The sequence below is a fragment of the Talpa europaea genome, assembly GCF_964194135.1.
Source record: "Talpa europaea genome assembly, chromosome: 11".
Taxonomy (NCBI): domain Eukaryota; kingdom Metazoa; phylum Chordata; class Mammalia; order Eulipotyphla; family Talpidae; genus Talpa; species Talpa europaea.
In genome coordinates, this window is record NC_140078.1 from 82,100,798 (window position 1) to 82,127,216 (window position 26,419).

The 26,419-nt window shown below is 35.1% G+C and overlaps 1 protein-coding gene across 1 annotated transcript in view; it reads right to left on the reverse strand.

Moving 5' to 3' along the window:
* Positions 1-4,867: 4,867 nt before the first annotated feature.
* STT3B (STT3 oligosaccharyltransferase complex catalytic subunit B) overlaps positions 4,868-26,419 on the reverse strand; it is a gene marked incomplete at its 3' end in the record, with an annotated part of 74,904 nt that continues 53,352 nt past the window's right edge. Inside the window, exons 6-16 of the mRNA XM_084247212.1 lie at positions 23,688-23,786; positions 22,434-22,580; positions 20,859-20,907; positions 19,320-19,474; positions 16,801-17,012; positions 15,192-15,379; positions 14,268-14,439; positions 13,289-13,462; positions 10,816-10,929; positions 7,071-7,283; positions 4,868-4,948 (exon numbers count right to left, since the gene is read on the reverse strand). Coding sequence (XP_084103338.1) covers positions 4,868-4,948; positions 7,071-7,283; positions 10,816-10,929; positions 13,289-13,462; positions 14,268-14,439; positions 15,192-15,379; positions 16,801-17,012; positions 19,320-19,474; positions 20,859-20,907; positions 22,434-22,580; positions 23,688-23,786 — 1,604 coding nt within the window. The remainder of the gene's footprint in view (positions 4,949-7,070; positions 7,284-10,815; positions 10,930-13,288; positions 13,463-14,267; positions 14,440-15,191; positions 15,380-16,800; positions 17,013-19,319; positions 19,475-20,858; positions 20,908-22,433; positions 22,581-23,687; positions 23,787-26,419) is intronic.

The following is a 26,419-nucleotide window of genomic DNA, read 5'->3' on the forward strand; positions in this document are numbered from 1 at the left end:
CTCCCCGGTGGTGCAGCGGTTGAGCGCTGGGTTGCGAAGCTGCCCGTGGCCTCCGTGACGCCGGTTCTATCCCTGGCTGTTCCCCGGCCACTGGAGGAGGGTCCCACATGGCGTGCAGACCTCTCCTGCCGCCCGCTGCTCCCCTCAGCAGTGTACTGTATCAGTCCTTCTGCCTGCTCTGCTCTCCACTCTGGCTCTGGTGAATTCTCTCACCCTCCCGTGCTTCTGACTGTACCCAGTGCATGTATAAACAAAACAAACAAACAAACAAATAAACATGCCTCTATAAAAAAAAAATAAATTATCAAAATTATCTTAAAAATACTTGAAAAAACTCAGAAACTCAAAAATCAGGAAAATGTCCTCCATCTGATAAAATATACTTAGAGAACAAGCTACGGTATTCGGACTTAAAATAGGGAACAAGACAAGGATGTTACCTTTTCTACATAGCACTACTATACTAGATGTCCCGAACTCACCTAGCAAAAACTAGAAAATGAAACATAACCATTTGAAAGGGAAAAGTAACTCATTACTCAATTACAATGGCATGTCTATAATAGTATGAATAAAATGCTGCAATGAGTTTAACAGATTGAGGACAATTTCAATATACAAAAGCAAATTTTGCATATACTGACAACGTAAATATTTTGACAGTATTAAAAATAACATATGGCTTGTAATAAAACTTATGAAAATGTACAAGACCTATTTAAAACAATAAAATGGAAATTAAAGTGTACTTAGACCTATATAAATGGAAGGATATGATAATTTTTATAAATAGAACTTAGTATTTTAAAGATGTTAATTTCTCCCTTATTGTAATTTCAATGCCCAATAAAAAGCCTAACAAGGTTTCTTTTTCTTTGGTGTTACCTAAATCCTGGCTCTAAAATTCATATGAAAAAGCAAAGAACCATAAACAACCAAGAGAAGTTTAATGGTGGTGATGGAGATGTTAACACACCAAGATAACACTATGGAATATACCAGAAATAGGCTCACATTTTTGTGAGCTTAATTTACTATAAAATTACTTAATTTACTATAAAATACTTAATTTACTATACTTAATTTACTATAAAAAAGACTCACATACTTAATTTACACCTGCAGAGCTATAGGAAAAGCATGGTCATTCAATAAATGGTGCATACATTAAGTATACTTATGCAAAAAAGCAAAAAAAAAAAAAATAAAACCCACAAAAAAAAAATCCCACCACCCCCAAAATCCCAAACAAAACCAATTCATACCACAATCTAGGTGGAATCAAGGCTAAATACAAAACAATAAATGTTCAAGAATACAAAAGACTATCTTCACATAGATCAGGAAAAGACTTTCACAACATGGCATGAAGACCAACATACAAAGAAATGACTGAAAAATAAGACTACAATAATTCTTATGCAGCTTGCAGCTGCATACACAGGATATATGGATAACTACTAATACAATAAACAAAGTAAAATGGACTAGAATCAGCACTTTATCAAAGTAGATTTCCAAATGGCCAACCTTATTTCTAACCTGGAAGAAGCAAACTCAACACAATGAGAAATCATTCACCCAACTGAAAGGCAAATTCAAAGACTGATAACGGCTGATTAGGATGTGGGAGTAGTAAAAACCTACCCAACAAATTCTACTTTACTAGGTAAAAACCCACAAAAATGTATACATATACGCTCTTAAGAGAATATAAAAGACTACTTTTTCTACAGTATCTGCAACACCCTCAAACAGGAAACAATGCAAATGTCTTATCAACAACAGAATGCATGTGTTTGTGTGTGAAGATGTGAGATGGGAGAAAGACAATACTACATTATTAATGAAAATATACTTATAACCACATGCAATTTTCTGGATGAATTTCACAAAAACTGAACAAAAAATGTAAAGGCACACTGATTCAATTTATGTAGTCCACAATGTATCTCGAGAGAATATTTGGGTACTAAAACCAGAAATCAAAGTAATTTCCACAAATAAGAATGTGATTACCTTCTAGAGGGGAGAGGCAGGCCAGTGACCAGAAGGAACATGTGGAAGCTTCTGGAGTTCTGTTCTCTGGATCTGGGTTGTAGCTACAAAGGTGCTTGTACATTTTATGTTCTTCCTTGCGTTACATCCCATAGTAAAACGTTTACTTTAAAAGAAAAGTGGACATCATGACATTACTGATTGCTCGGTCTTATAAAGATTGCTGTTGAGTTCGACATTTATCCATTACTCCACTTACCTTAGTTGAGATTGATGGGTAGCAAAGCAGATGTCTGGTAAAACCCACATCAAGCAGGAACATCACTAGCAAGATGAGAATTCTAGAAATTGGTTGCACTACACAGAATGTGAGTATTGTTAATACTGAATATACATTTAAAATGGTTAAGATGGTAAATTTTGTGTATTTTACAAAATTTTTTTAAAAAGTTGCTTCAAAAGTAGCAGCTCCCAATTTTGTTATCTATGGCTTCTTAATCATTAAAAAAAACAAAACAATGCTCTATAGGATGCTTTTATACTATCTAGTCCTTCGGCCGCTTGGATCATGGGACTCAAAGCAAAATCATAAATGCAAACTCATGTAAGAATTTAAACTTGAAGCTGACTTGCTGCCTTATTTATACCTCAAAATACTCAGTTGTTAAATTTTAAGATGTGGAACAAAACCAAAAGCTGTTTTATGATCTGAAACTTCATGATCTTTATTACCTCCTCTTTCACATCTCCCATGTCCATGGTGTAGTATTAGTGATCACAAATGAAACAAATTTAGAGATCTAAAGAAAATTCTGAGCCAATTATCATATATTCCAATATACTGAAACTACTTTCATTTCACTTTTCTGCTATCAGGTTCCCTAACCTAAGAAAGGTGATGGACATATCTATTTTTAATGAAAAAATTTTACAATGAACACTTGACTGATAATTACTTTATGGTGCAGAGCTTTTGTCAAAGTACCTTATTCAAGTGGACCTAAAATTCCTCTACTTCGAGGTGTCATCCCTTTTACTCCCCCATAAAGTAAAATGTGATTTTTCATTCTAAGGTAAGAAGGCAGCAAAATAAACAGTAGCTTAAGTTTAATTAATCTGGCAGCTCTCTTGCCTGCCTGTAACTAGGCAGGTGCCTCTCCTTCCTCCTTTTCCTAATAAACCTATCTTTTAAAAATGTGAAAAAAAGAAAAAAAAAAAAGGTTAACTTCTTCTCTACACATACCATCTAAAATCTTGGTAGAAGTGAATGGGGAAGGATGTGTTCAGTACACTCTGTAACTCCTTTCAAAAATAGGTTTGTGAAAATAACAACACTTAACACAAAATTTGAATTAACTTTATTTCCCCTACAGTCAACAACTTCTCTGCATTGAATTTTAAAGCAACAAAGTAGAACAAAATCCCCCAAATGACAAGGTATCAGAAATCCAGATTTAGTTACACTTTATTTGTGAAAATGTTCAGCTATTTTATTGGTCTGTAAAAGAACCATCATCTGGGTCGAAAATGAATTGTATAAATCAAAGAATATTCTACACTTTGGAAAAGAAAATCAGCAGTAACATTCTCACTGAATATTGGAAATTACATTTTTCTTCATAAAAGGTACATACTATTCTGCACTTTTCCACCAAAAGCAGTGGTGTAAGTTATGCTTGTTTATATATATATATAAAAAAAAAAAGATATCCTGTGGCAGGAAAAACCTTTTCTCTCTCACTTTTACTAAACAACTGGAGAAAATTTTCAAGTCTATATAAAGTTGCCTATAAGCTGGAAAGTGAACACGTTCATTTCCATTTATATTTTAGTGCATTTTTTTGACAATTGTCACATTTTTAATAAAAGTAAGAAAATGCATATAGCATTAAAGAGTGTTTCATCAAATGCTTAAGGGTTTCTTAAAAAATATGGAGCAGAGGACAAAATCATTGTGATAGATGAAACTTTAAAATGAGAGACATCTAGGCAAAGTTTACGAATCCTTTGTCATTTTGAACTCAGAAATAAACTTCAAAAGGGTTTTTTCCCTCAATCTTTTGCATGTAAACATAGTGCTAACCTCAGTACTAAGATACCAAACCCCATTTTGGTAAGCAACATCCTATGCAGTTGCCATGATTTCCAAAGGATATAAATTTAGCCCTTGAATGAACTATGTATGAAATCTGCTTTAAGTACCTGATGAAAACAACTGCTAACAGCAGCAATAATGTGTCAACATAAACAGCTATTTAAATCAGTTAGTTACTCAGAGGTCCATCTTTGAAACAGCAGCTTCTTCTTAAAACATAACAGTAAGCAATAGAAAATGTACATTTGATGAAACAGCCTTTGCACTGGAGAAACATGAAAATAAATATAGTTCAAGGAAGTAAAATTACTTTTCTAATACCTCTTTCTCAGATCTGTGCTAGTTTACTGTTTGCAAGAAGATCGCATCACATTTTGTCAATTGTATTTTACATATTGCTATTTGGGTAATTCAAATAAAATACAGGTCTTGGAAAAGAATGAAAACATTGACAAGTATGCATGTGCCAGGGACCAAATTAGAGGGTTCTTTGGTGCAATTCGTCCAAATTCTCAGATTTGAAGGAGTATGTACCAATAAAAAAAATCTGCTAGACAGCAGTGCTCCGTCTTGCTTCACATTACAAATCGCAAACAGCTGTTCTCAATAAACCAATTTATTTTTTAAATCAGGCATTGCCAGAAAATTGTAACGTTAACCTGGACCAGTGATGGTTCTGTACCCTCAAGTCGCTGTGAAACATGACATGAGCTAAAGGCAAAGACCGGTTCTCACAAGGACAACTGCTTCAAGTTAGAAACCAGAACAGTGTATTTAAACAGTCTTCTTAGATATTTTCTTGCCTTTCTTAAAAACTAGTTTATTTTTAATGTAGCCACGCTTCCTTTTTGTAGTCTAAAAGGAAAATAGAACACACAGTATTAGTTGCAGGGTTCTTTCTTGTAGATTCTCTCTCTCAAATACACACACACACTCTCTCTCTCTACACTAGTGTGTGAAGGTCATCTTAAGTTCTTGGCTCTTCTAGGCTGGACTCTGAATAGTTAATGAGCATCATGAACTGTTCGACGCTGAGAGAGTCAAGATGAATTGAACTAGTTTTAGATGAAAGGTCCCTCAGGTGAAGGAAATCTCATGTCCCCTTCTCAACCTCTAAACTCTTAGTGTAATAATTACATTTCCAGGCATTACAGAATATAACACCAAATTGATCAGAAAATGTTAATGTAACCTCTGGCTTAGCCTCCAATGATTAGCTAGCTATGTTTTAGAAATAGAAATTATGTTAGTAGTTTCTGGATTCCTAGTTTGCTTCTCTGTGAAATGAGAATGATTGTACCTATCTACAAATGAAAGGTAAATAAAATTACTTGGCACATTCTCCAATTTAAGTGGGAAAGTATGCACTTTAACATGACAACAATAAAAGGAAAACACCTGTTTTACGATCATTTAAAAATAATTGTCTTAACACTTTAGGATCCCACTAAAAAATTTTCAGCAGATGTTTTCTGGTATAAGAAACTATTATAGATGTGGTGGCAGAAATTACTTTGTTTGCAATGTTACATTGGAATCCTATAAAATAAACCATAAATCATTTCTGTCAATTTGACATTCCCATAGATATTGAAAAAAGCCAATAGTTTTTGACATCAAATAATTTACTGCACCATCAAAGCAGTGGATTAGCAGAGACTGAAGACTCAGAGGTTGACCATTCAATTCAATTTTTACATTTAAATACAACTCTTGGATGGAAAGTTTCAGAAACAGCTAAATGCCTTATGATACACTTTTATTTATGCTGTTTAGTTTTAAAACAATTTATAGTTTTGTTTTTTTTTTTTCCCTAATAGGGACAAGAACACAAGGTAAAATGCAATCGTTTCAGGGTAACAAAATTTAGTTACTGTAAGCTTGATCACAGTAAATGCTACCTCATTAACTTAAGGCAAAAAGTAAAATATTTCAGGGGTACAAGTTTTAAAAATTCAAACCAGGTCAAGGAGTTTTCTTTACCATTGTTATCTAGAGACTTCAAACAAGACATCTTTTCTATAAGATTTTATAAAATGCCCAGGTCAATGTAAATATGTAACTAATCCCTCAGAGTGTTTCTTCTCTAAAAACATGTGAACCATGCAAAAAATCTTTTCTGCAGCCCTGAACTATAACTCCTAGTACCTCAGCCATGCCAGCTTTGCAGAGGCAGGAAAACTCCCAATGGCTGCTGACTCACACACCACTAAGCCCCCAAAAGTAAATAACAGAGTAGGGAGATGAAAGTCAACAAAATACATTTCCTCTAGTGCTAGTACAAAAGAGAGAAACCAGAACCTCAAAATCCATGTTTGCTACTAGAAATTATGCTTCAAGTAGCATGTGAGAAAGGCTCATTTTTATTATTACATTTAAAAATAATTAAGATAAATGATTTTTTATTCAGGATTCAACTAACTCATTTTTTATTCAATGAATAATATAATAACAGCTTTCTTAGTACAATGAATAATGTAATGACATCTTTCTTAGTACTAAAAAGGGAACATGAAAATGTAAATTTGCTTTCACTAAAAGATGAGGAACCAATCACACCACCATCAACTTGAGTGTTTGGCACATTTACTTTCACACAGGTTCAGAAAATGATGGCCATAGACATAATTTAAGAGAAATTCTTACATATGGCAATGGCACAAAGTCAAGTCAGGATGCCTCTGGAAAATCTCAGCTTATGATTAACCACTATGTGATCAAGAGTAAATTGTTGTTTGGGATCTGAAGTGTTATGTTTGAAAGGAATTCACCTAGAAGGCTAGCTTGATACTTACTTTATATATACATACATACACACACATACTTATGTTGCTATATATAATATACAGATACACATAAAAGCCAATCTATAGATCTGGCAAATGGAAATTTATTAGCAATTTTAAGTAATTCTTTTTCACATAAACTAACAACCTTGACTTATCCTTTTATAAACATGAATTCACTTAGCACCTACCTTCTTTGATAAATACTTCTGTTTTGGGAAAATGTTGGTGACTCGAGGTTTGTGGTCTAGTGTCTCCCTGTTATCAGGTGCTTTCACTTTATATATCCTTACAAGCCAGTGTTCTGATGTAAAGGCCTCTTCCAAATGCTTGAATTTAATGTCCTTGTTTCCAATCTCAGCATTACGTGTTCGATCAAAACCTGGTGGTGTACGAAAATCCAACTGCAAAAGTGACATTAGTATTGAATGTTAACCATACTGTATAATGGATTAAAGGTAGCAGATATTATCATCAGAGTGGAAGTCTCTCCTTTGGGCTGGGAAAACAGAATCAGAGCAATGTAATATATGTCATATAATACATGATATACATGTAAAATTATTATTTTTTGAAGATATATTTATACAAGAACCAGGGTATAGGCCAGATGTGCGGGACGGTGAGAGGATTCACCAGAGACAGAGTGGGGAACAGAACAGGCAGACCATCAAAAACACTGCTGAGGGGAGCAGCCAGGCGAGACAGGAGAGGTCTGCTGTGCCATGTGGGAGTCTTGCTGGCTGGCCGGGATCGAACCCGCACTGCAGAGGCTGAAGACAGCTTCACAGTGCGGCGATCAACCGCGTGCACCACCAGGGAGGCCCTACCTGTAAAATTTTATACCTATAGCATATATAACATATAATACATAACATATAAAAAAATACATTGCTAACCAGACAGGAAGGAATCAGGAAGAGAAAAATTAAATACATAAGAAATAGAATTTCACAGACCCTTTTAAGAGTGGGTAAGCAGTCTGTAGTTATAAAAATCAAAACAGTATAATAAAATGCATCAAAGCCCTTTTTATAGGTATGGAGAAAGAATACAGAAGGGAATTCACTGTCTTAGGGCCTTGCACTATCTGTTCTGCTCAGCTTCAGAGTTTTTCAATCTGCTCTTTCAAATAGCTGGTTCCTTTCCATCATTTGGGCTTAGCCCATGTACCCTCTCTTCCAGGGAATATTTTCTTGAGATTAGTGATTGAGGAGTCTCTATTCCTTCTCCTTTTACTCCATAGTGTTCTCTGATAAAGTTTCTATTCATTTTTAAAACTACCTGTATCTTTCACCAGAATGTAAGCTGCATGCAGATTTTATCTTATTCAGAGAGTATAGATTTAGCTCCCCAGTGTTATTTGCCAAGAAAAATGCTAAAGTCAGCAATGATACTACTTCTAAAAGTAGGGTCTTCAAAGGAAATTTAAAAAGTCAAAAAGGGTAAAAAGGGAGAAAAGACATTTTAAGGAATTCTCAGACTGTTCATGTTGACACACAAATAAGTAAAACTTAATTGAAACTTAAAAAGAAAATAAAAACAAATCCATACCAATGGAGGAATAACTTGTTCCTACATATCTATGAAGTTAACTTTATGTTTCATATATATATATATATATATATATATATATGTGTGTGTGTGTGTGTGTACACACACACAACTTTTGAGTATGCAAGGCATCAAAATAAACGCATATCAGGAAGGATGGCTTACAACTATTGATAAAGCTTTGACACAAAAAAAGTCCTTTGATGCCATCACCGCCATCTTTACACTACAGAAGTCCCTTCTGTTCTTTCTGTTCAATGGTGAATAGAAAACTAATCTTTGATGCATTTTCTGCAGTGGTTAATTATTATGGCTTAAGTGTTTCCTTCTTAGCATGAGTTTAGTGAACAGGCAGTGTGACCTTCCAAAGAAATCTAAGCACAAACAAAAACTTAAGTCCAGCAGTAATATTACTGTGTTTTTTATGCTACCTGCAGAGTAATTCCAAATGAATAATGAGGAAACATTATCATGATTTCTGGGATTTATATAAAATTCAACAATTTTCCCTCTGCCTTCTAATATAAGCTTAACCAGAAAGCAATTGTAATCAGCAAATTTTCACTGCACTCTTAGTATGAAGTTATAACTTAGTATTACAGTTACACAATCTAAGAGTGATAAAGAACCAGAGATACCAAGTCATCAGTCCAACCCACATTATGTACAGAAAACAAAAACAAGTCCAGGGAAGATGTGTGCGGCAGACTGCGCTACCCATGCTGTCTCTTGACAAGGATGGGCATTGGGGGAGACTCCCGAGAAGAGGGGAGTTCCTGTGCTCCCCAGAAGAGGGAAGTTGTACTTCCCAGAAGAGGGGAGTTCTTACATTTCCTAAGAAGATCTGAACTAGGGAGTCTCCATGGCAACGCCTGATAATGCTCTCCTCTTTGTTCTTGGTTAATGCTGAAGTTAGTTATTAATTGGCATGTGTAAACCCAATTTGGACCTAAACGTTAATTGATTTATTGTTCTTACGCTTGAATCAGTATCAAAGAAAGTACAAAATGCTAAAGGGATAGTTAAGAAAGAAATGTTTTGGCCCTGAGAACTATGGAGAACAAGCTGCCCTGAGCCAGCTGTACTTGGAAACCATAGCCTAACCTGGGGGGTACCTGTTTGCGGCAACAGTACATCTGGTGTATGAGAAAAGTTAACAGTTCGCAGATTAGGTGGAGGTTAGGTATTTCTAGTTAAAAGTTAGATTTCTGTAGAACTAAAGAGTATTGATGAGCTACTTTAGATCACTTTGAAGTAACTGATAAATAGGTTAGATTAATTAAGTGCTAGAGTATGGGTTGATTTTAGTAATATAGCATAACAATGGACTTTCATGTCCACTCCAAAATTAGGATGGCTTGACAGGATGACTGATTGTTACTGAACATTGTACTGTCTTAGACAATTGATTATGCTAGAAAATGAGTTGTACCAAGGAGAGTAATTGTCCCTGTTGTTTTTCTTAATCAGATTAATCCTTTTGTAGTATGAGATCAAGAGGGTCTTTGTATGTTCATGAGAAAATATGTAATGATTGTCTCTGTTCTGCTTTGATGCTTATGCTGATGTAATCTCACCACTCGCCTTAAGGTATAAATAAAGACCTGCTGAGACCCTCAGTAGGAGATACTTGCACCAGAGAGAGTGTCAGTGTCTCCTCACTACCTCATCTACCTCACTCCACTTCCCCTCAGCCCTCCGAAAAAATTTCACCGACGCCGTCCTCTCCTTTCTGAGATCCCTGACACGACTTCTAGCTGAAGCTGGTCTCCAGCAGATGTGATTTGTATAAGGGTTACCTGACCTGGCAAGAACCAGGTGTTATTACAGTAAGTCCATTATCTGTTCATTTTGCCACCATGCCTCTTGGCACATTCATTTTGTGGATCTATCAGCTTTGTACCACATCTTTCTCATTTTCTAGGAAACTCTGACCCAGATAGTACTAGCTCTCTGTGGCAACAGAGAATATCTGACTATCAGAAGTGACTGTATAAATTTCAACTCTCTGATTTCAAGTCTTCCCCCACCAAGAAGCAAAGTAACCTACCTAGGACCACACTGTTTCCTAGCTGGTAGGTCTTGACCCTGGAGAATAATGTTTTGCAAAAAAATCATGAGGCCAAAGGCAGGGATGGCAAACAAAGGCTGGGTTTGAGCCTGGTATTAATTACTATTTTGAAAAGAAATCTTTGATCCAAAAATTTTTCCACAGAAGTTGCAGAAATTTAAATTTAATGTCCAGTCCCCCATCCCCTCCAAAAAATAATCTCTTGATAAGTACATTTTCCTTTAGCACACAACAAAAACATCTTATCTTGTTTTCTAGAGGCAAAAATTTAAATACTTTTGAATAAAAATAGAAAAACAAATGTAACTAACCTGCATTTCTCCGAATCTGTAGTATGACATTTTATACATAAGGCAATTCAACAAAGTGGGGGATCCTGCTTTGTCTACACGGAATTCTCCTTGTGGGGTGAAATAATCACTTTCCTATAAGGAAACCAGAAGTTTGTGTCACCATCAATTTAACACATTCAAAGCTACAGGTTCCCCTTTTGCCCTAAAGAACCAGCTTTTGAGTTATCCTCATAAAACAAAACTATGGTAAGAGATTAATTTATAAATTTAATATGAACCCTAAATAATAAAACTGTCATGGATCCCTGGCCACCGGGGAGGGAACCACCAAAAAATAAAATAAAATAAAATAAAACTGTCATGGGTTTTTTCAAATCTGAGTCTAGAAAAAATTTATAAAAATAGATTTGTGGTAATGAGGATAATGTGTGTGTGTGTGTACTGATTTTATACTGATTTTATAGGCTGTACACCTGTATATGCCTACATGAACCTATATAGTATTATAAACCAATGTTACTTCAATTAAAAAAATGCACATCAAGAGTATCTGAGAAAACACATACAAAAAAGAATAGTAATCCTTGGGGTGAGGGAGGGCAATAATGTCCAGCAGCTTTTAAATCATGTTATAAAACCTCACTAACTGAAAAGGAATGGCGCAGATGCCATGGTTGATATCAGGTAGGCTGGCTTTCTCATTCTGCCCCATCCTCACACCCATTACCTCGTTTTAGAGTTTTCCTAAATGGTCTTTATTTTCCCATATGAACTCTAAAATGAGTTCTTTAGTCGGGGAGAGAAATGTTTAGAAAACTTCTGTTGCAGTTTTATGGGGGAATCTCTTCAAATTTATAAATTAACCTCTCAGAAGGCAAACTTGCCATATTTAGGAATTTATCCTACAGAAATACTTGTTTATGGGTAAACAACAGATACGAAGTCATGAGATGAAAAAGTAAAAGTCACCTAACTGTCCATCAATAGCAGATGCAACAACAGAACACACTGCAGATGTGAAAGAATGAAGGTGGCTCTTTATTGTACATGGAAAGATCGCCAAGATATATTAAAAAAAAAAAAACAACTGGGGTATGTATTTACTAGTTTTAAAAAAGGATCATAAATAATAACAGAGACTTCTGGGGACAGATTCATTGTATATTTTATTTTTGAACCATGTGAATATACTATTCACAAAGCTTAAAAATACCACCTTTAAACATAAAAATTTAGAGATTTAGGATTTCTCTAAATATTAATGTTAAAAACATATCTGGACTTAACACATCCCAGTTTTAATACTGCTAAAGCAAATCCAAAAATGAAAATCACATTCTAGGAAAATCAAATTAAGATTAACTTAATATAAGGAAATGATGTTTATCACAGGTAAAAGAAAATACAGCATTTACATTTAAAGAGGATATCAGGGGCTTTATCATCCCTCTCATATGACACACATACTCAGATTCCCAAAAGATTCTTTTATTCTGGATCAGCAGTGAACCTTACCCTCATTTTTGGGTCTTCATCAGGCAAACCACAATTTTAGTTGCCCATCCTCGTAAGTTACAATTGGGTAGAAGAAATACAATAGGATCTACCTACTAATATGTGATTTCATGATGAGAACAGACATAGATATTTCAGGGTAGGATTTCTGGAGAGGTGACAAATCTGTGGTAGGGAAGGTATTCCAAGATTATACATGTATGTGTCAGGTAAGTCAAGGAAAGAAAGTACAAGGCAAGCTTCACAAGGCAGAGTAGATTACACAAGTAGAGTAGATGAAATCTAGTAGAGGAACAAGAGGCCAGAGTAAATGAAGGCTAAGTATTAAAAGGTTTTCATTCCAAGTTATGGAGTTTGGATTTTATACCAGTGCTTCATTACAGAGATTATTTGGTTACTGTCATCTATCAGTACTACAAATTCTTGTAAGAGCTCTGCAAGTGAATTATTGCAGACATCCTCATTAGTCGTAACCTGAGGTTGCCTTAAGCCCCATTATAACATATGAAACTCGAACAAGACCTAGTGTTTGAAGCATCTAACGCCGACTGACCAGAGATTACTTTGTTCACAGCACCAAGCCGGGAATGGCAGTTTCAATTCTAACTCATGTTTGTCTGGTTTCAGGGCCTTTTTCCTTAATCCACTGAAGGCTTTTAAGCTATAAAGTGACATCACTCATGTGATGCTAGATCAGGAACAGACAATTTCAAGGTTAGTGCTCTATTTCAGGCTATAAGGATAAATAAAAGGCTGTGAAAGAGTAAAATCAAGAGTCATGACAAGGGATTGCTTCACAGGGGAGAATGAAAATAGCATGTATGAATTTTAAAAGTTTTAAATCTGGAAAATGCCTACAGTGTCTATAATAAATATTAAAGTCAGGATAAGGGACTAATTTGTGAGCAGCATGATGAAAACAACTATGATGCAATTAGCAAGAAAATTATTGTGGGCTGGAAAGATCGTTTCTTACCCGAATGTCTTTTGGGTGTTCCCCTTCAGCTATCCTAACCATCCAGAGAAACTTGTTGATGTCGTCACCAGAATAGCCAATCACTCCTCCAAAAATAACCAACACATAATCTACATCCAGAGTTCTCATGATTTTATAGGCTGCTGTTTCATTTGAAGACATAGCTTTTCCCACCTACAGAATAAAGCAATGATAATGTGAGTACTCAATCCTATATATGCTAAATATAAAAATGTGTATGTCTCAAGACAGAATGTAATCCTAGAGCTTGATTTACATGGGCTTACATGATATTCTTTTATGTAGTAATCACTAGATATGAATTCAAGAAATTATCAGCATCTCACTTTACCAAATCATAGCAAAAATGCCAATACTAGAATACATTTCTATTATTTTGCTAATGATTAAGTCTTACGAAATTAACATTAAAAGCAGGCAAGTTTAAAAGAAACAATTTCTTACAACCTTGTGTCAGGAGTGACCAGTGATTTAGCTAGCACAAATACAGGTTACCAGATATATGATCAATAGCTACAACATGAATAGGAATAGAACTCATTTAGTTAGCATTTATTCAAAATCTTTAAAGAACAGAGAAGTGACTACCTTAATTTATGTAAATTAGGTATTAGAATTTGCATGTCCATAAAATACAGTATATTTACTTTACAAATTTCCAAATTTTCTCACAAGTCAAATGTAGTAATTTAAAATTTTCAGATCTTGGCTAATTCCCCAGTGAGCTAAAGACATGAGCTCAGTCTACAATTCTGAATGATAGCTAAATACTATTCTTACAAACAAAATAAATAAGCATACTTTGAACTCATTTTACTGAGTAAATGTGTGAAGAGGTAATTGAGAATTCAGCAAGTAAAGAATACTTTCATTAACATCCTTATTGAACCAAAAGTGTGGCTGCTAAGCAGTAAATAAAAATTAGCAATTTTTGATCATCTGTTTATCAAATTCTTACCAGTGCTATGTGGCTGTTATTCCAGGTATTATTATCCACCAAAGTAGTTCTATTAGCCATTCCAGCTATCTGATAGCCATAATCCCACCAAGACATCACTCGAGCATGTTCATCTGTATTTTGCCTTAGCCAAAAGTAAGCTTCTCTGAAATCATCTAAAATATTCCTGGTGCTAAAAATAAACACAGTTTTCTTTTCAATAAGATCTTGCTAACATGAAAGGGGTAACAAAATTTTGAGGTGCTAAGCCACTGAATAATTTTAACATCTTAAGGATGGGAGTTAAAAGCCCCAACAAAGGGTGACCCCCCCAAAAAAAAATCAGTGAAGAGTTCCACTAGTACTTCTTAAACTTTAATATGCAAACAAATCACATGGATATCTTATAAAAAAACAGCTTCTGTTTAAGCAGTTCTGGTATGGGATCTGATATTCTGCAAATCTTACATGCACCCAAATAAAGCAGAAGCTGGGGGAAGATGAAGAGGCAATATATAAATCAGCTATCCTTGAATATTCATTGCATCATAATCACCTGGAGAGCACTAAATTATAGATTGCTGAGTCCCACTCCTAGGTTTCTGATTCAGTAGACTTGGGTGGGATCAAGAATTTGTATTTCTAACAAGATTCCTGGTTATGATGCGCAAGGACAACACAGAGAAAAACTCAAACATTTTGAGAAAAAAAAATTCATAATGCACATGATTACGGATGCAGATATTCTGGGAAAGAGCATGCCTTATGATTATTACCCACCTTCACCAAAGGGGGAGGACATGGCGTGGGGTTGGGGAAGTCCACAAGAAAAATGTTAGATTCAAATGCAGAGTCTTATAAACATCATTCTCTTTGAATTCTATCTTTTCAGACAGGAAAAAAGGATAGGTATAGAATCCTTTTGTAGTCAAGTTATTTTCTTACCCATCATGATTGTAAGAGGCCAGGACCACACTTGGACTAGAATAGGCATTGCTTGTGACCCAGGTACAGTGAACTGCAAACATCATCAACAGCATCAGCATCAACATGGTGACAATGCTTTTTATATTAGGGCCTAATCCCTCTTCAGTTTTTTCCTGTTCAGTTACATGCTTCCTCACTTTACCTGCCTAAAGATATAAAAAACTGGTTAAGCAAATATATTGTTTGACTTGCTTCATCAAGACAACCAGAGAAAAAGTAGTTAATCTATTAATTTCTTTGAGAAGAAAAATGTATAGCCACTGGGTATTCATTCCTTTGTGGGAAGTACAGTATTTCCAAAAATCATCAATGTAGATTAAGTTAAATGTAAGAAAGCTGCCTGTAAATATACCCAAACCAGGAGCCAATCAAAAGCAAAATATCTTCAGCAAGAAGCTGCTTTGAAACAAAACTGTCCTTATGTTTTAAATTTATATACAAAGGAGTTAACCAAATGGCCTCATCCTGGCAATTCTTTAATATAATCTGAACTCCTCATACTGAAAATGGCAATGTACACGTATAATTCAGATTATACAGGACTTTAGTATAGGAAAAAAATGCATTATCAGAACCAGTCTTCCTTCTAAACACCTAAAGACTTCTTAAGATTTTATTTTTGAAACAACAACAAAAGCCCAGTCACAAAGCCTTGGCAGTCACAAAGTCCACTACAAGGTTAAATCACAAAACAAAACCACTATAGACACAAAAGCAATTATGTGGTTTATTAATACAAATGTTATGAATTATATTGTTATGAAATTATACTGGCAGGAAAGAATTTCAAAGTTAGCACTTACAGGAAAATTTCATTGCTTATTGATAACTTAAAAACCTAGCAAAATCAAATCGGCAAAATTTACTATGTTATTTAAGACACCTGCTCTAATTCTTCCAAGTCTTTTCCACTCTAGCACCAAACATCATCTGAGTGGTTCAAAGTAAATCACAGTATATTGGTCAATCACTTGTTACCAACAAATTGGAGGTTTTTTGTTTTTTTTTTTTTAGATATTGTATTTTACGATGCAATCAACTATCAAACTTTCAAAATGCAAACTTCAAGGATAAGTACTTGTGCACACTGTTAGAATTTATATAATTATGGAGAGCACCAGATTTTTCCTCTTAAAAAATGGAGCGGTTTTAGATAAAACCTGACCAAAAAGAATTCTTTCTCTGATTAAATCCTATTTTCTTATTCTGAGCTAAAAGACCAATCATTTAGATTTTGAGGAAAATTAATAGAAATCAATTAATAATGACACATTTCTTCTAAATCCTTATTTAATCACAATTCTTAAAATGCATAGTTTTTATCATGGTGGAAAAATAAATCACATTAACATTTTTAGAGGTCTTAGGAAAATGAATAACTATAAGAAAGTGAAAATCAAAATCAACAAAAAACTATGAACCAGAGACACTTGTAGGGGGGCGGGGGCGGGAGGGGAGGGATTGGGGTCAGAATGGGGGGGCTGCAATTGTATGGGGAATATAACAATAAAATTTATTATCTAAAAAAAATAAAACATTTTTAGAGGTCTTATTTTATATCACCCACCTTATCATACAAATTTCCTGGGTTTCTTTTGTCATCTTCATCACTGCTGTCCTCCACAGGTGGGTTTTCCCTTTTCATGTCATCCCCCAAATAGTGCTCAAAAACATTTGAGAAGGCAATTGCAGACAGCATACAGACGACTGGAGTCAAAGTCAACATCAGTCGCACCATCACTCCAGCAAAGTAGACAGCGCTGATGGCATACAGAGCAACTGCGAAAACAAGTTCTCTTATAGCACTTTCTTCAGAAAAGAAAATCTCAACGAGCTGAACTAAATTTTGAATAACACGTTATAAGCCAAAATTTAAAAATACACAAGCGTCTCACAAAAATAGCTATATTTAAATTGATAGTAGTAACCAACTGATTTATTAGTCCTATTTTGAAATTATAAGTAGTGTTGACTAAATACTATACATTAACAGTTAAATGTTTTATGATTCAAATTTATTTATTATAGCAATGAGGCAATGTATATTTGTTGATAGTATTACATACTAGAAAATCTATAGCTGAGAGACAAAAGCCTATGAGTTAAATCACACTGTTAGGTAAAGTAAGCATATAGAATCAAAGTCTGTGAAAAGACAGCGCCAATATCTGACATAAAGCTTGCTAGAATGAGATGAGGAAAATAATTTATAAGCAAATAAGGAACTTGGAAAGGAATTACCAACAGACTTCAAAATAAAATTGAAAGTAATTTCCAATAGCCCAAGCCTTCCAGATAATGTGCTAACCACAGGGAAAGGCTCTCTCACATTTCATTTCTGGCCAAAGGCTATATGATTTTACCAAGTCAATGAGTTACTGGAGCTGTTGTCTCACTTGAGCGAATTAAAAGCTCTTTTCCTGACTAAAAATACATTTAGTATACTATATTCTTAAGTGTATATAGCTCAATCAATTTTTTATGTATGCACACACCTAAGTAATTACTACTCACATAAAAATACAGAACATTTTTAGACCTCCTTGGAAGGATCCCTCAATGCCTCTTCCAAGTCACTAACTGATCCCCTTTCTCCTTAAAAGGTAATAGCTATTTGGAGTTCTAAAGCATTAGTTTTTCCTTTTCTTTAAATTCACAGAAATGAAATCATATAGAAAGACTCTTTATTGTACTGGCTTCTTTTACTTACCCATGTTATTCTTTTATTAATTAGTGTGTTATTTTCCACGGTACAAATATACCAGAATTTAATTTTCTTTTCTACTGTTGATAGCCTAGGGCCATGATAAACCTATGGGTTATCATGGATATAACTGCTATGTGCACTCTTAAATATGACCTCTGTGGGGCATATGCACTCATTTATCTTGGCTATCTACCCAGGATTAAGAGTACTGAGTCATGGGGTGGGCAATTGCTTAAGCTGATTATTTATGAATGTGTTATTAACATAGCCTTATTCAGCGTCCACTGATTTATATACACTACAGTGGAATGACTATCATCCTTTGGTTAGAATTCATGCAGGTGCTGTTTATTGTCTTAAAATGTCATTCTGGAATAGTAACTTGAGAGTAGGCCCAGTCTGAACTCCAGACTTGTACAAGCTGAAGTCCTGTACTTCACTACATTTGCTTATGTGACTCTGTATATGTTATAAAGCTTTTTCAGTTTCAGTCACTTGCAAAACAGCAAGTGATGATAGAATCACATAGAAAGTCTTTACACATTTGTTTCTTTATATTTTGGAATGTGAGATCCTACATACATGGTCTAATTTATTTCAAGTCTTGTTAGCTGTGAAGACACACAAATACATCAGTGAAGATGGTGTTTACCTAAAAGTGATTCTTTTTTTTTTTTTTTTTTTTTTTTTAATAGAGGCATGCTTTATTTATTTGTTTGCTGGTTTGTTTGTTTGTTTTGTTTATACATGCACTGGGTACAGTCAGAAGCGCGGGAGGGTGAGAGAATTCACCAGAGCCAGAGCGGGGAGCAGAGCAGGCAGAAGGACTGAAGTACACTGCTGAGGGGAGCAGCGGGCGGCAGGAGAGGTCTGCACGCCATGTGGGACCCTCCTCCGTGGCCGGGGAGCAGCCGGGGATCGAACCGGCGCCGCAGAGGCCGCGGGCAGCTTCGCAACCCAGCGCTCAACCGCTGCGCCACCGGGGAGGCCCTAAAAGTGATTCTTATTCCACTACAAAATGTATTTTACACTGAAATAAGGTTGATGGATGGCCCTGCAAACTTATTCCTATTTAATCAGATCTAACTTACAAAATGAAGACTATATACTATCAAAAATTATAATCTCTAATTCTCAGCCATATAATATCAACCTCATATAAAAACCAAAATAAACTGAAAGAAAAATTTATATACTGGCCCTAAATTAAAAGTTAGAGTGTACATAATATAAACACACAGAAATTTTTCTTGGTTAAATAAGCACTTATGCAGCAAAGAGAGGAAATTTATTTTGCATAGGCATAGTCAAGCACATAAGAACAAACAAAAAGCAATGATCAGTAACAAAAATACTTTGATTTACTAAAAATTGCTTACCAAACACTCTTTCATCGTTGATATTTTTAATGCAGAACCATAGGCCTGCTGGGAAGGTACACACAAGAATATGTAGATCAAAGAAGAAAGACACCCAAGTTGTGGGTTGATGCTCAGACACTGATGCAATAATTGGAATGTGTATTTTTGCATACCTGGTATCAAGAGAGTTAATATTATTTAAAATTAAATGATAAAACAGGAGTTCTCTTTTGGATGAAGAAATTTTTGGTTGTAAAGTTTTCCCCACACCTCCTAGCTTAAAAGTATATTTCTCCAGTGTAACCTGCTATATTGGAAGTAAATCTGGCCCATATTGATACAATTAAAACCAATACGCCTTTCCTAAAATTAGGAGAATTATATAAAGCCAGTCATAAAAGTGTTGGCTCTGACTTGCAATACAAAAACCTTTGTTCAAGTAAGAATCTGTTCTGCAGCTTAACTTAGTATCTCCTACATTCGCATCAACAAGTTTCACTATCTCTTTGACTTAATACTGGCAGAAATATGTTATCCAAAAGATATCACACTGCCACAACACCTTTCTTAACAAGAACATGCTATGGATGCAGGTGAGGGAAATGGAAAGGTCTGGACAAAATATTCCCAAAATGCCCTGAGATTCCAAAGTAGTTTAGTAAAGTTTAGAAAGCAAAAATAAGCGTGACTGCCAAAAAAATTCAACTTAGGAATTAATTAAACCAAATCAGAATAACCTTATAACTAAGGCTTTCCCTCCAACTCTGCAGTGATACGTAGGTTGATGCCTTATGTCTAAATAATTCACTTCAATCAGTCATACTTAATTTGCTTATGTCCATTAATTAGACCAGAACATGAGCCCTTAAGGTATCACATCAGAGGGTGGGCCCATTCAATAAATTGTGACAGGTTTTTCAATATTGCTACACAACAAAGCAGGAATAGGAAGAACAGGGAGAGAGGTAAATTACCATCATCAGATATATTTTTATACTTAGTAAACGATCTTAAGAGACAAGGGTATATTGAACTAGTTGTATAATTTAAAACTATTTTTAATTAAATCATGTTATTATGGCAGTTTAAAAAACACAGCTAATATTCTCTAGTATATTTGATAGATATAAAAACATCAAGGAATTTAGTAAAAGTGGTATGATATTTTAAACATTATTTTCAATCTATAACATGATTTATTACATAGCACCTATCCTTATTAAAAAACTGCCAAAGATAAGCACCTTGAATACACCAGTTAAAAATTAATCATTAAAACTGCACAAATGTTACCTGAAACATTTTGACAAATGAAATTGGAATAAGGAGTTGCCCACACAGAACAGAAACACATGACATATACTTTATGAAAGGCTTATTCCAAAAAGGAATAATAACAAAGATAAAATACAAGGGATTCAACAATTACTATAAACTAGTATATGCTAAGAACTTCAGAAATGTTGCCCAAGTACTTATGGAGATACTGATAATATAAGAACAGAGGGAAGGGGGGTATTTTGATGTAATGAGGGTAAATAACTTATCTGCACTTACCCAGTGTCCCACAATGAGTAAAATCTGCCACTCCATGGTGCAATGTAACCTTGTAAGGAAAAATGTAAAGTAAATTAATCTGCCTTAAACATTTTTTAATCTATTATTTTTGTTTGCTTTATTGGTTTTATGCTCATTATTACAGATTAATTTAAACTAGTATTCAAATAACTTCAGTTTCTTTTTTAGGTGCCAACGTATTTTATAGAGATTGGCGGATGAGATAAAAATATCCACGGGGATTACATTTCCAGAGGAATAACACTAGTTGTCAGATAAAATTCTAGAAAATTTTCCAATTCTCAAAACTTTTAGCTGATTAGAAAAATAAAGGTAAGACATTAAGAAACCACTAAGGGCCTGCATGGTGGTGCAAGGGGTTAAGACACAACCTATGAAGCTATCTGCAGCCTCTGTAGGATGAGTTCAATCCCCCGACCTGCCAGGGAGCAACCCACATGGCGCAGCAGACCTCTCCTGACTCACCTGCTGCTCCCTCAGCAGTGTACTTTGGTCAATCTGCCTGTTCTGTTCCCCACTCTGTCTCTGGTGAATCCTCTCACCCCAAACACCTCTGGCCTATACCCCAGCTCTTGTATGTATAAATAAACAAATCTTTAAAAAAAAAAAAAAAAGAGACCACAAAATAATTTTAAAGGGAAAATTTTAAAACACACAAATTTTATATTTTGCTAAGTAGTCTAATCTATGCCAAATTCAGATAAATTACAAATATGATTTTTAACATTCATGCCTTTAGCTCTTGTAAATCAATCCTTCATTATTTTGAGGTAAGTTGGGACACAGCTTGAGATAAAACCCTTTGAAGAATCTGACTTGTGGGCCTCCCCGGTGGCACAGCGGTTGAGTGCTGGGTTGCAAAGCTGCCCGCAGACTCTGCAGTGCCAGTTCGATCCCCGGCTGCTCCCCGGCCACCAGAGGAGGGTCCCACATGGCGCGCAGACCTCTCCTGCCACCCGCTGCTCCCCTCAGCAGTGTACTTCGGTCCTTCTGCCTGCTCTGCTCCCCACTATGGCTCTGGTGAATTCTCTCACCCTCCCGCGCTTCTGAGTGTACCCAGTACTTGTACAAATAAATAAATAAATAAATCTTTAAAAAAAAAAAAAAAAAAGGAATCTGACTTGTTTTCTAGGTACTAGGGAAGTCAAGATTGGGAAGTAACTTAGAATCCAAAAGCAGACAGAAAGGTTAACTATTTAAAAGTAGGAGAGAGATAGAGTATATACACATAAGAGAGGGCAAGCAAGCAGGAGGTTAACACTGGAAGCTTTTATAAGGTTTGGATCTATTCACCCATCAAGAGAAGGATGTTTAAAAATAGACTTATCAGAGCCTGAAGAAGCAAATTTAAGACAGTGTTTAAAAAAAGCCACACAATTGCAATGCTATTCAGATTATAGAAATTAATCTGTAATTTTATATTGCTCACTAAGAACAGAACCACAGTATTTTCAGCTAAGACACATGGAATTATATACAGAATTAGTGAAAGAATAACGCTTCTGAATAATAATCCAGAGACAAGATCCATATCCCAAAGTTGATGACACCTACCTGTGTATGTCAAATAGATGACACTAAGGAACACAGCACCTGCAGCTAGTGATACACCCAAAAAGAAAAGGGTCTGGAACTCTTGTTTTGTTAATCGATCTCTTAGATATTGCAAGAATGCATAAGCTTGTAGCAATGCAAAGACACCTAATTAAAGAAAAGGGTCTTATAAGTAAATAAAGCACTTTTCCAAGGCCACTAAAAATGTTAACTTAAGAGATTTTTAGAACATCTTGTACCATTCATATCACAGACTAGTCATATCACCTAACCTACATTTCCATGAGCTAACCAATTAATCATCCAAAAAGTTATGCTACACATTAAAAAAAAAAAAAAAAAATCAGACTTGCCCATACTACATGGGCCAGGCACGATAAATCCCATTTCAACTAGGGTATATTTAACACATTAAATTCCTCCCTTTGTCTCATATTTCAGTGACAGTTTTTAAGGGAGAGAAATAAAAGGAAACATCATTAAAAATAATTGCAAGATTTGCTGACTTAGATCAAGAAAATTCAGACACTGTCAATAATTGACAGGATATAATCTTAATTACTCTTATATAAGACTCCAAATTAATACATAGAAGGATGAGTGCTAAAATTAAAGGAATAGTAAAACATATCATTTAATCATCAAAATGATAAATATATCATCTCAGACAGTTATATATATGATATTTATAAACTGTCACACATAAAGGAACTACCCATAGATTACTTATGGGTCATGGAACTTATACTGACAATCCCTGGTAACGTTTTAGTCACAGATCTCCCATTATCTTAATTCTGACCCAGATTAATAATGGCAAAGCATTCTGCTTATATATACTCTTCTTGTATGGAGGGGAATTATATGACTTTATAATCAATATGAAAGCTACTAATTCTAGTAGATACAGGTGAAATCTTTTAGTGAATTGTAATTGTAAAAATGAAATGCTCCATATAGTCAGCTGAAATGGAAACTCAGTAGCTCAGTAAAGAGGTGTTATTTTACTGCTTAATACTTGTTTATACAAAGCAAATGTAAGTTAGCATTTACAAGTATCAGATTGTGCAAAAAAGGGACATTTGGGGAAACACTATCAGAAAGTTGCAGGAACATTATGATATTAATATTTTATAGTGATGATGCTTTAGAACATGAAAAATAAAAAAATGAAAAAACACTTTACTTCCTTGAAGACTGACTAGTCACACATTCATATATTCTTTAGAGTAAGAAAAAAAAATTTCTTCATACCTGCAGCTGCCATATGTTCACTTGTTCTGATTGGCTGGAATCCTACAAAGGGTATCTGCATGGATAATATTAAACCCACAATGTAGAAAGTACTATATGCTATAAAGACAAAACAGGAAACAAGGATTACTACTACAATTGAGTACTTAAAACACAAATGCATACATAAAATAGAATCTTGAAGATACTTCTATTTGATACACATTTGACAATTAAACATTACAGATCATTAATTTTTAAAAAATACCATTTTAAGTACTTTAACCATTGACATGACCCAAGAAGCTACTAATATCTACATGAAATAAGTAAATCATTCTTATTGGCATTAATCCAAACTAAGCATGACCTAACAGATACTTACCATCAATATAAATGTAATACTGTCTCTTATGTATTTCACACCCCTTTAGTACAAGACCAGAGAGTAAAAACAAAATGCTTATGTCTGCCCACTAAGTTTTCTGTGATTAAAGGAATAAATATCCAGAAACCAAACCAAAAAGAGCAGTTACTGATTTTAGGCTATAATAAAGGAAATCTATTTGTTCCTGGCATTGAATATATTATAGTACTCTTGGCTTATATCAACCAAATGTATTGGCAAAATGGGGAGGAGATGCGATTTGTGTACTAGACTTGCTTTGCATTGAGGAGTGTTCACAGATCACTGTAAGACAAGCTGATTACTGAGAAAGTATTTGAAATCACTAATTAAAGCCTAATTCAAAATGAAGATAGAACCATCTGAAACAAGTTAATGTTAAAAGTATTCCATTTCTGAAGTTTACTCAAGTCATTTTATGAGGAATAGTCAATATTAATTGTTGGCAAAGAAGCACACTTAAAATTTTAAAACTGGGGGTACATTTTACTGCAGATTAGAGCATAGATCTGTTACATACTGCATAGCATAGCGCACAGAACACACTTCTTTTCACCCAACTTAGTTGAAAAGAATATTTGTTCTTTTTTTTTTTTTTTTTTAAATAGAGGCATGTTTTATTTATTTGTTTGTTTGTATTGTTTATACATGCACTGGGTACAGTCAGAAGCACGGGAGGGTGAGAGAATTCACCAGAGCCAGAGCGGGGAGCAGAGCAGGCAGAAGGACCGAAGCACACTGCTGAGGGGAGCAGCGGGCGGCAGGAGAGGTCTGCGCGCCATGTGGGACCCTCCTCCGGTGGCCGGGGAGCAGCTGGGGAGCGAACCGGCGCCTCCGAGGCCGCGGGCAGCTTCGCAACCCAGCGCTCAACCGCTGCACCACCGGGGAGGCCCCAAGAATATTTGTTCTTAAAAGAAACCTTTCTGAAAGATGAAAACTTCAATTTAAAAGTTAACTTATGTCTTAAATTAGCACTTCCTTCCAGGTGATGAAATTATTCCAGGAGTTTTCAATGAATTAAAGCTGAATTTGGCCGAAGTAGGTGAGTGAATTTATTGTTTTGAAAATAATTATGTGTGTGGTTGGATAAGAAGATACTCATGCAATGGTGGTGGTGTTCAATCACCAGTTTTGTTTCCACCAAGTTTGTTGTCTATTTGAAAGCATGGCGAATGGACTTCCAAGTACCCAAAACATAGAGGCAAGGCACCGAAGATGGGAAAACTTAGTAAGGAATGCTTGTGTAGTGTGTATCAAATTTATGAAGATTTATTTTATTTTATACAAGAACCGGGGCACAGGCCAGATGCACGGGAGGGTGAGAGGACTCACCAGAGACAGAGCGGGGAACAGAATAGGCAGACTGACGAAATACATGCTGAGGGGAGCAGCAGGCATGACAGGAGAGGTCCGCAGCGCCATGTGGGACCCCCGCTGGCTGGCCAGGATCGAACCAGTGCTGCAGAGGCTGCAGACAGCTTCACAGCGCTGTGCTCAACCACCTGCGCCACCAGGGGAGGCCTGAAAGTTCTAATTCTTTTTATGCATTTTACAAAATTTTTTTTTTGCCAATTTGTCTCCTGCATTTCTGCAATGTTGACTCAGTAAGAATTGTGTGATATGTAAAAACAATGAAACTTCTCAGTGATGAAAGAAGTGATCTTTTTGTACAACTGCATTTGTGAAAATGTCTCTTGTGAGTTTATTGTGTAAAAGTGCCTTATGAAGTGTTCTTTGTGTTTCTGTTTTTCAAATAAATCCCAATTTACAATGTAGATAAATGTCTTTTAAAAAAATTACAAAAATTATTTTTTCCAGAATTATGGTTTCAGGATTTTGATCTTTTGGCTTTATGATTTGGGAATTTTAGATTCGAGGTATTTTGTTGTTCAGGATTCTATCTTTTGAGATTATGACCAAATCCCAACAACTTAAATCCTTCTTATAAAATACAGATGATAAGAATAAGATACACTTGAGTAGAAAGAGAGAAGTGACTTAAAGAACAATTTCTACTGCAAAATTAAAACATGCTTTTCTCCAGGCTTTATACTATATAGCATCTAGTATATATAAAAATTACCTCTTTTACTATTCAGATAGTAATTTTCTATCAATTATGGACATGATATTCTAAAAATACAAAATCCTGTTAAGATTAACTCTATCCTAAGAGTCAGATATCTAACTGAATTGGGAAAATCAGAAATGCACACAAATAACCAAATACAATAAAGCACATGCACGTGACATCAGTGAAATAAAACTCTAGCTCTATAAATGCTTTAAAGATGGGAAAGATCTCCTCTTGACATGACAAGAAGTCAACAACATTGGTACCAGTGTC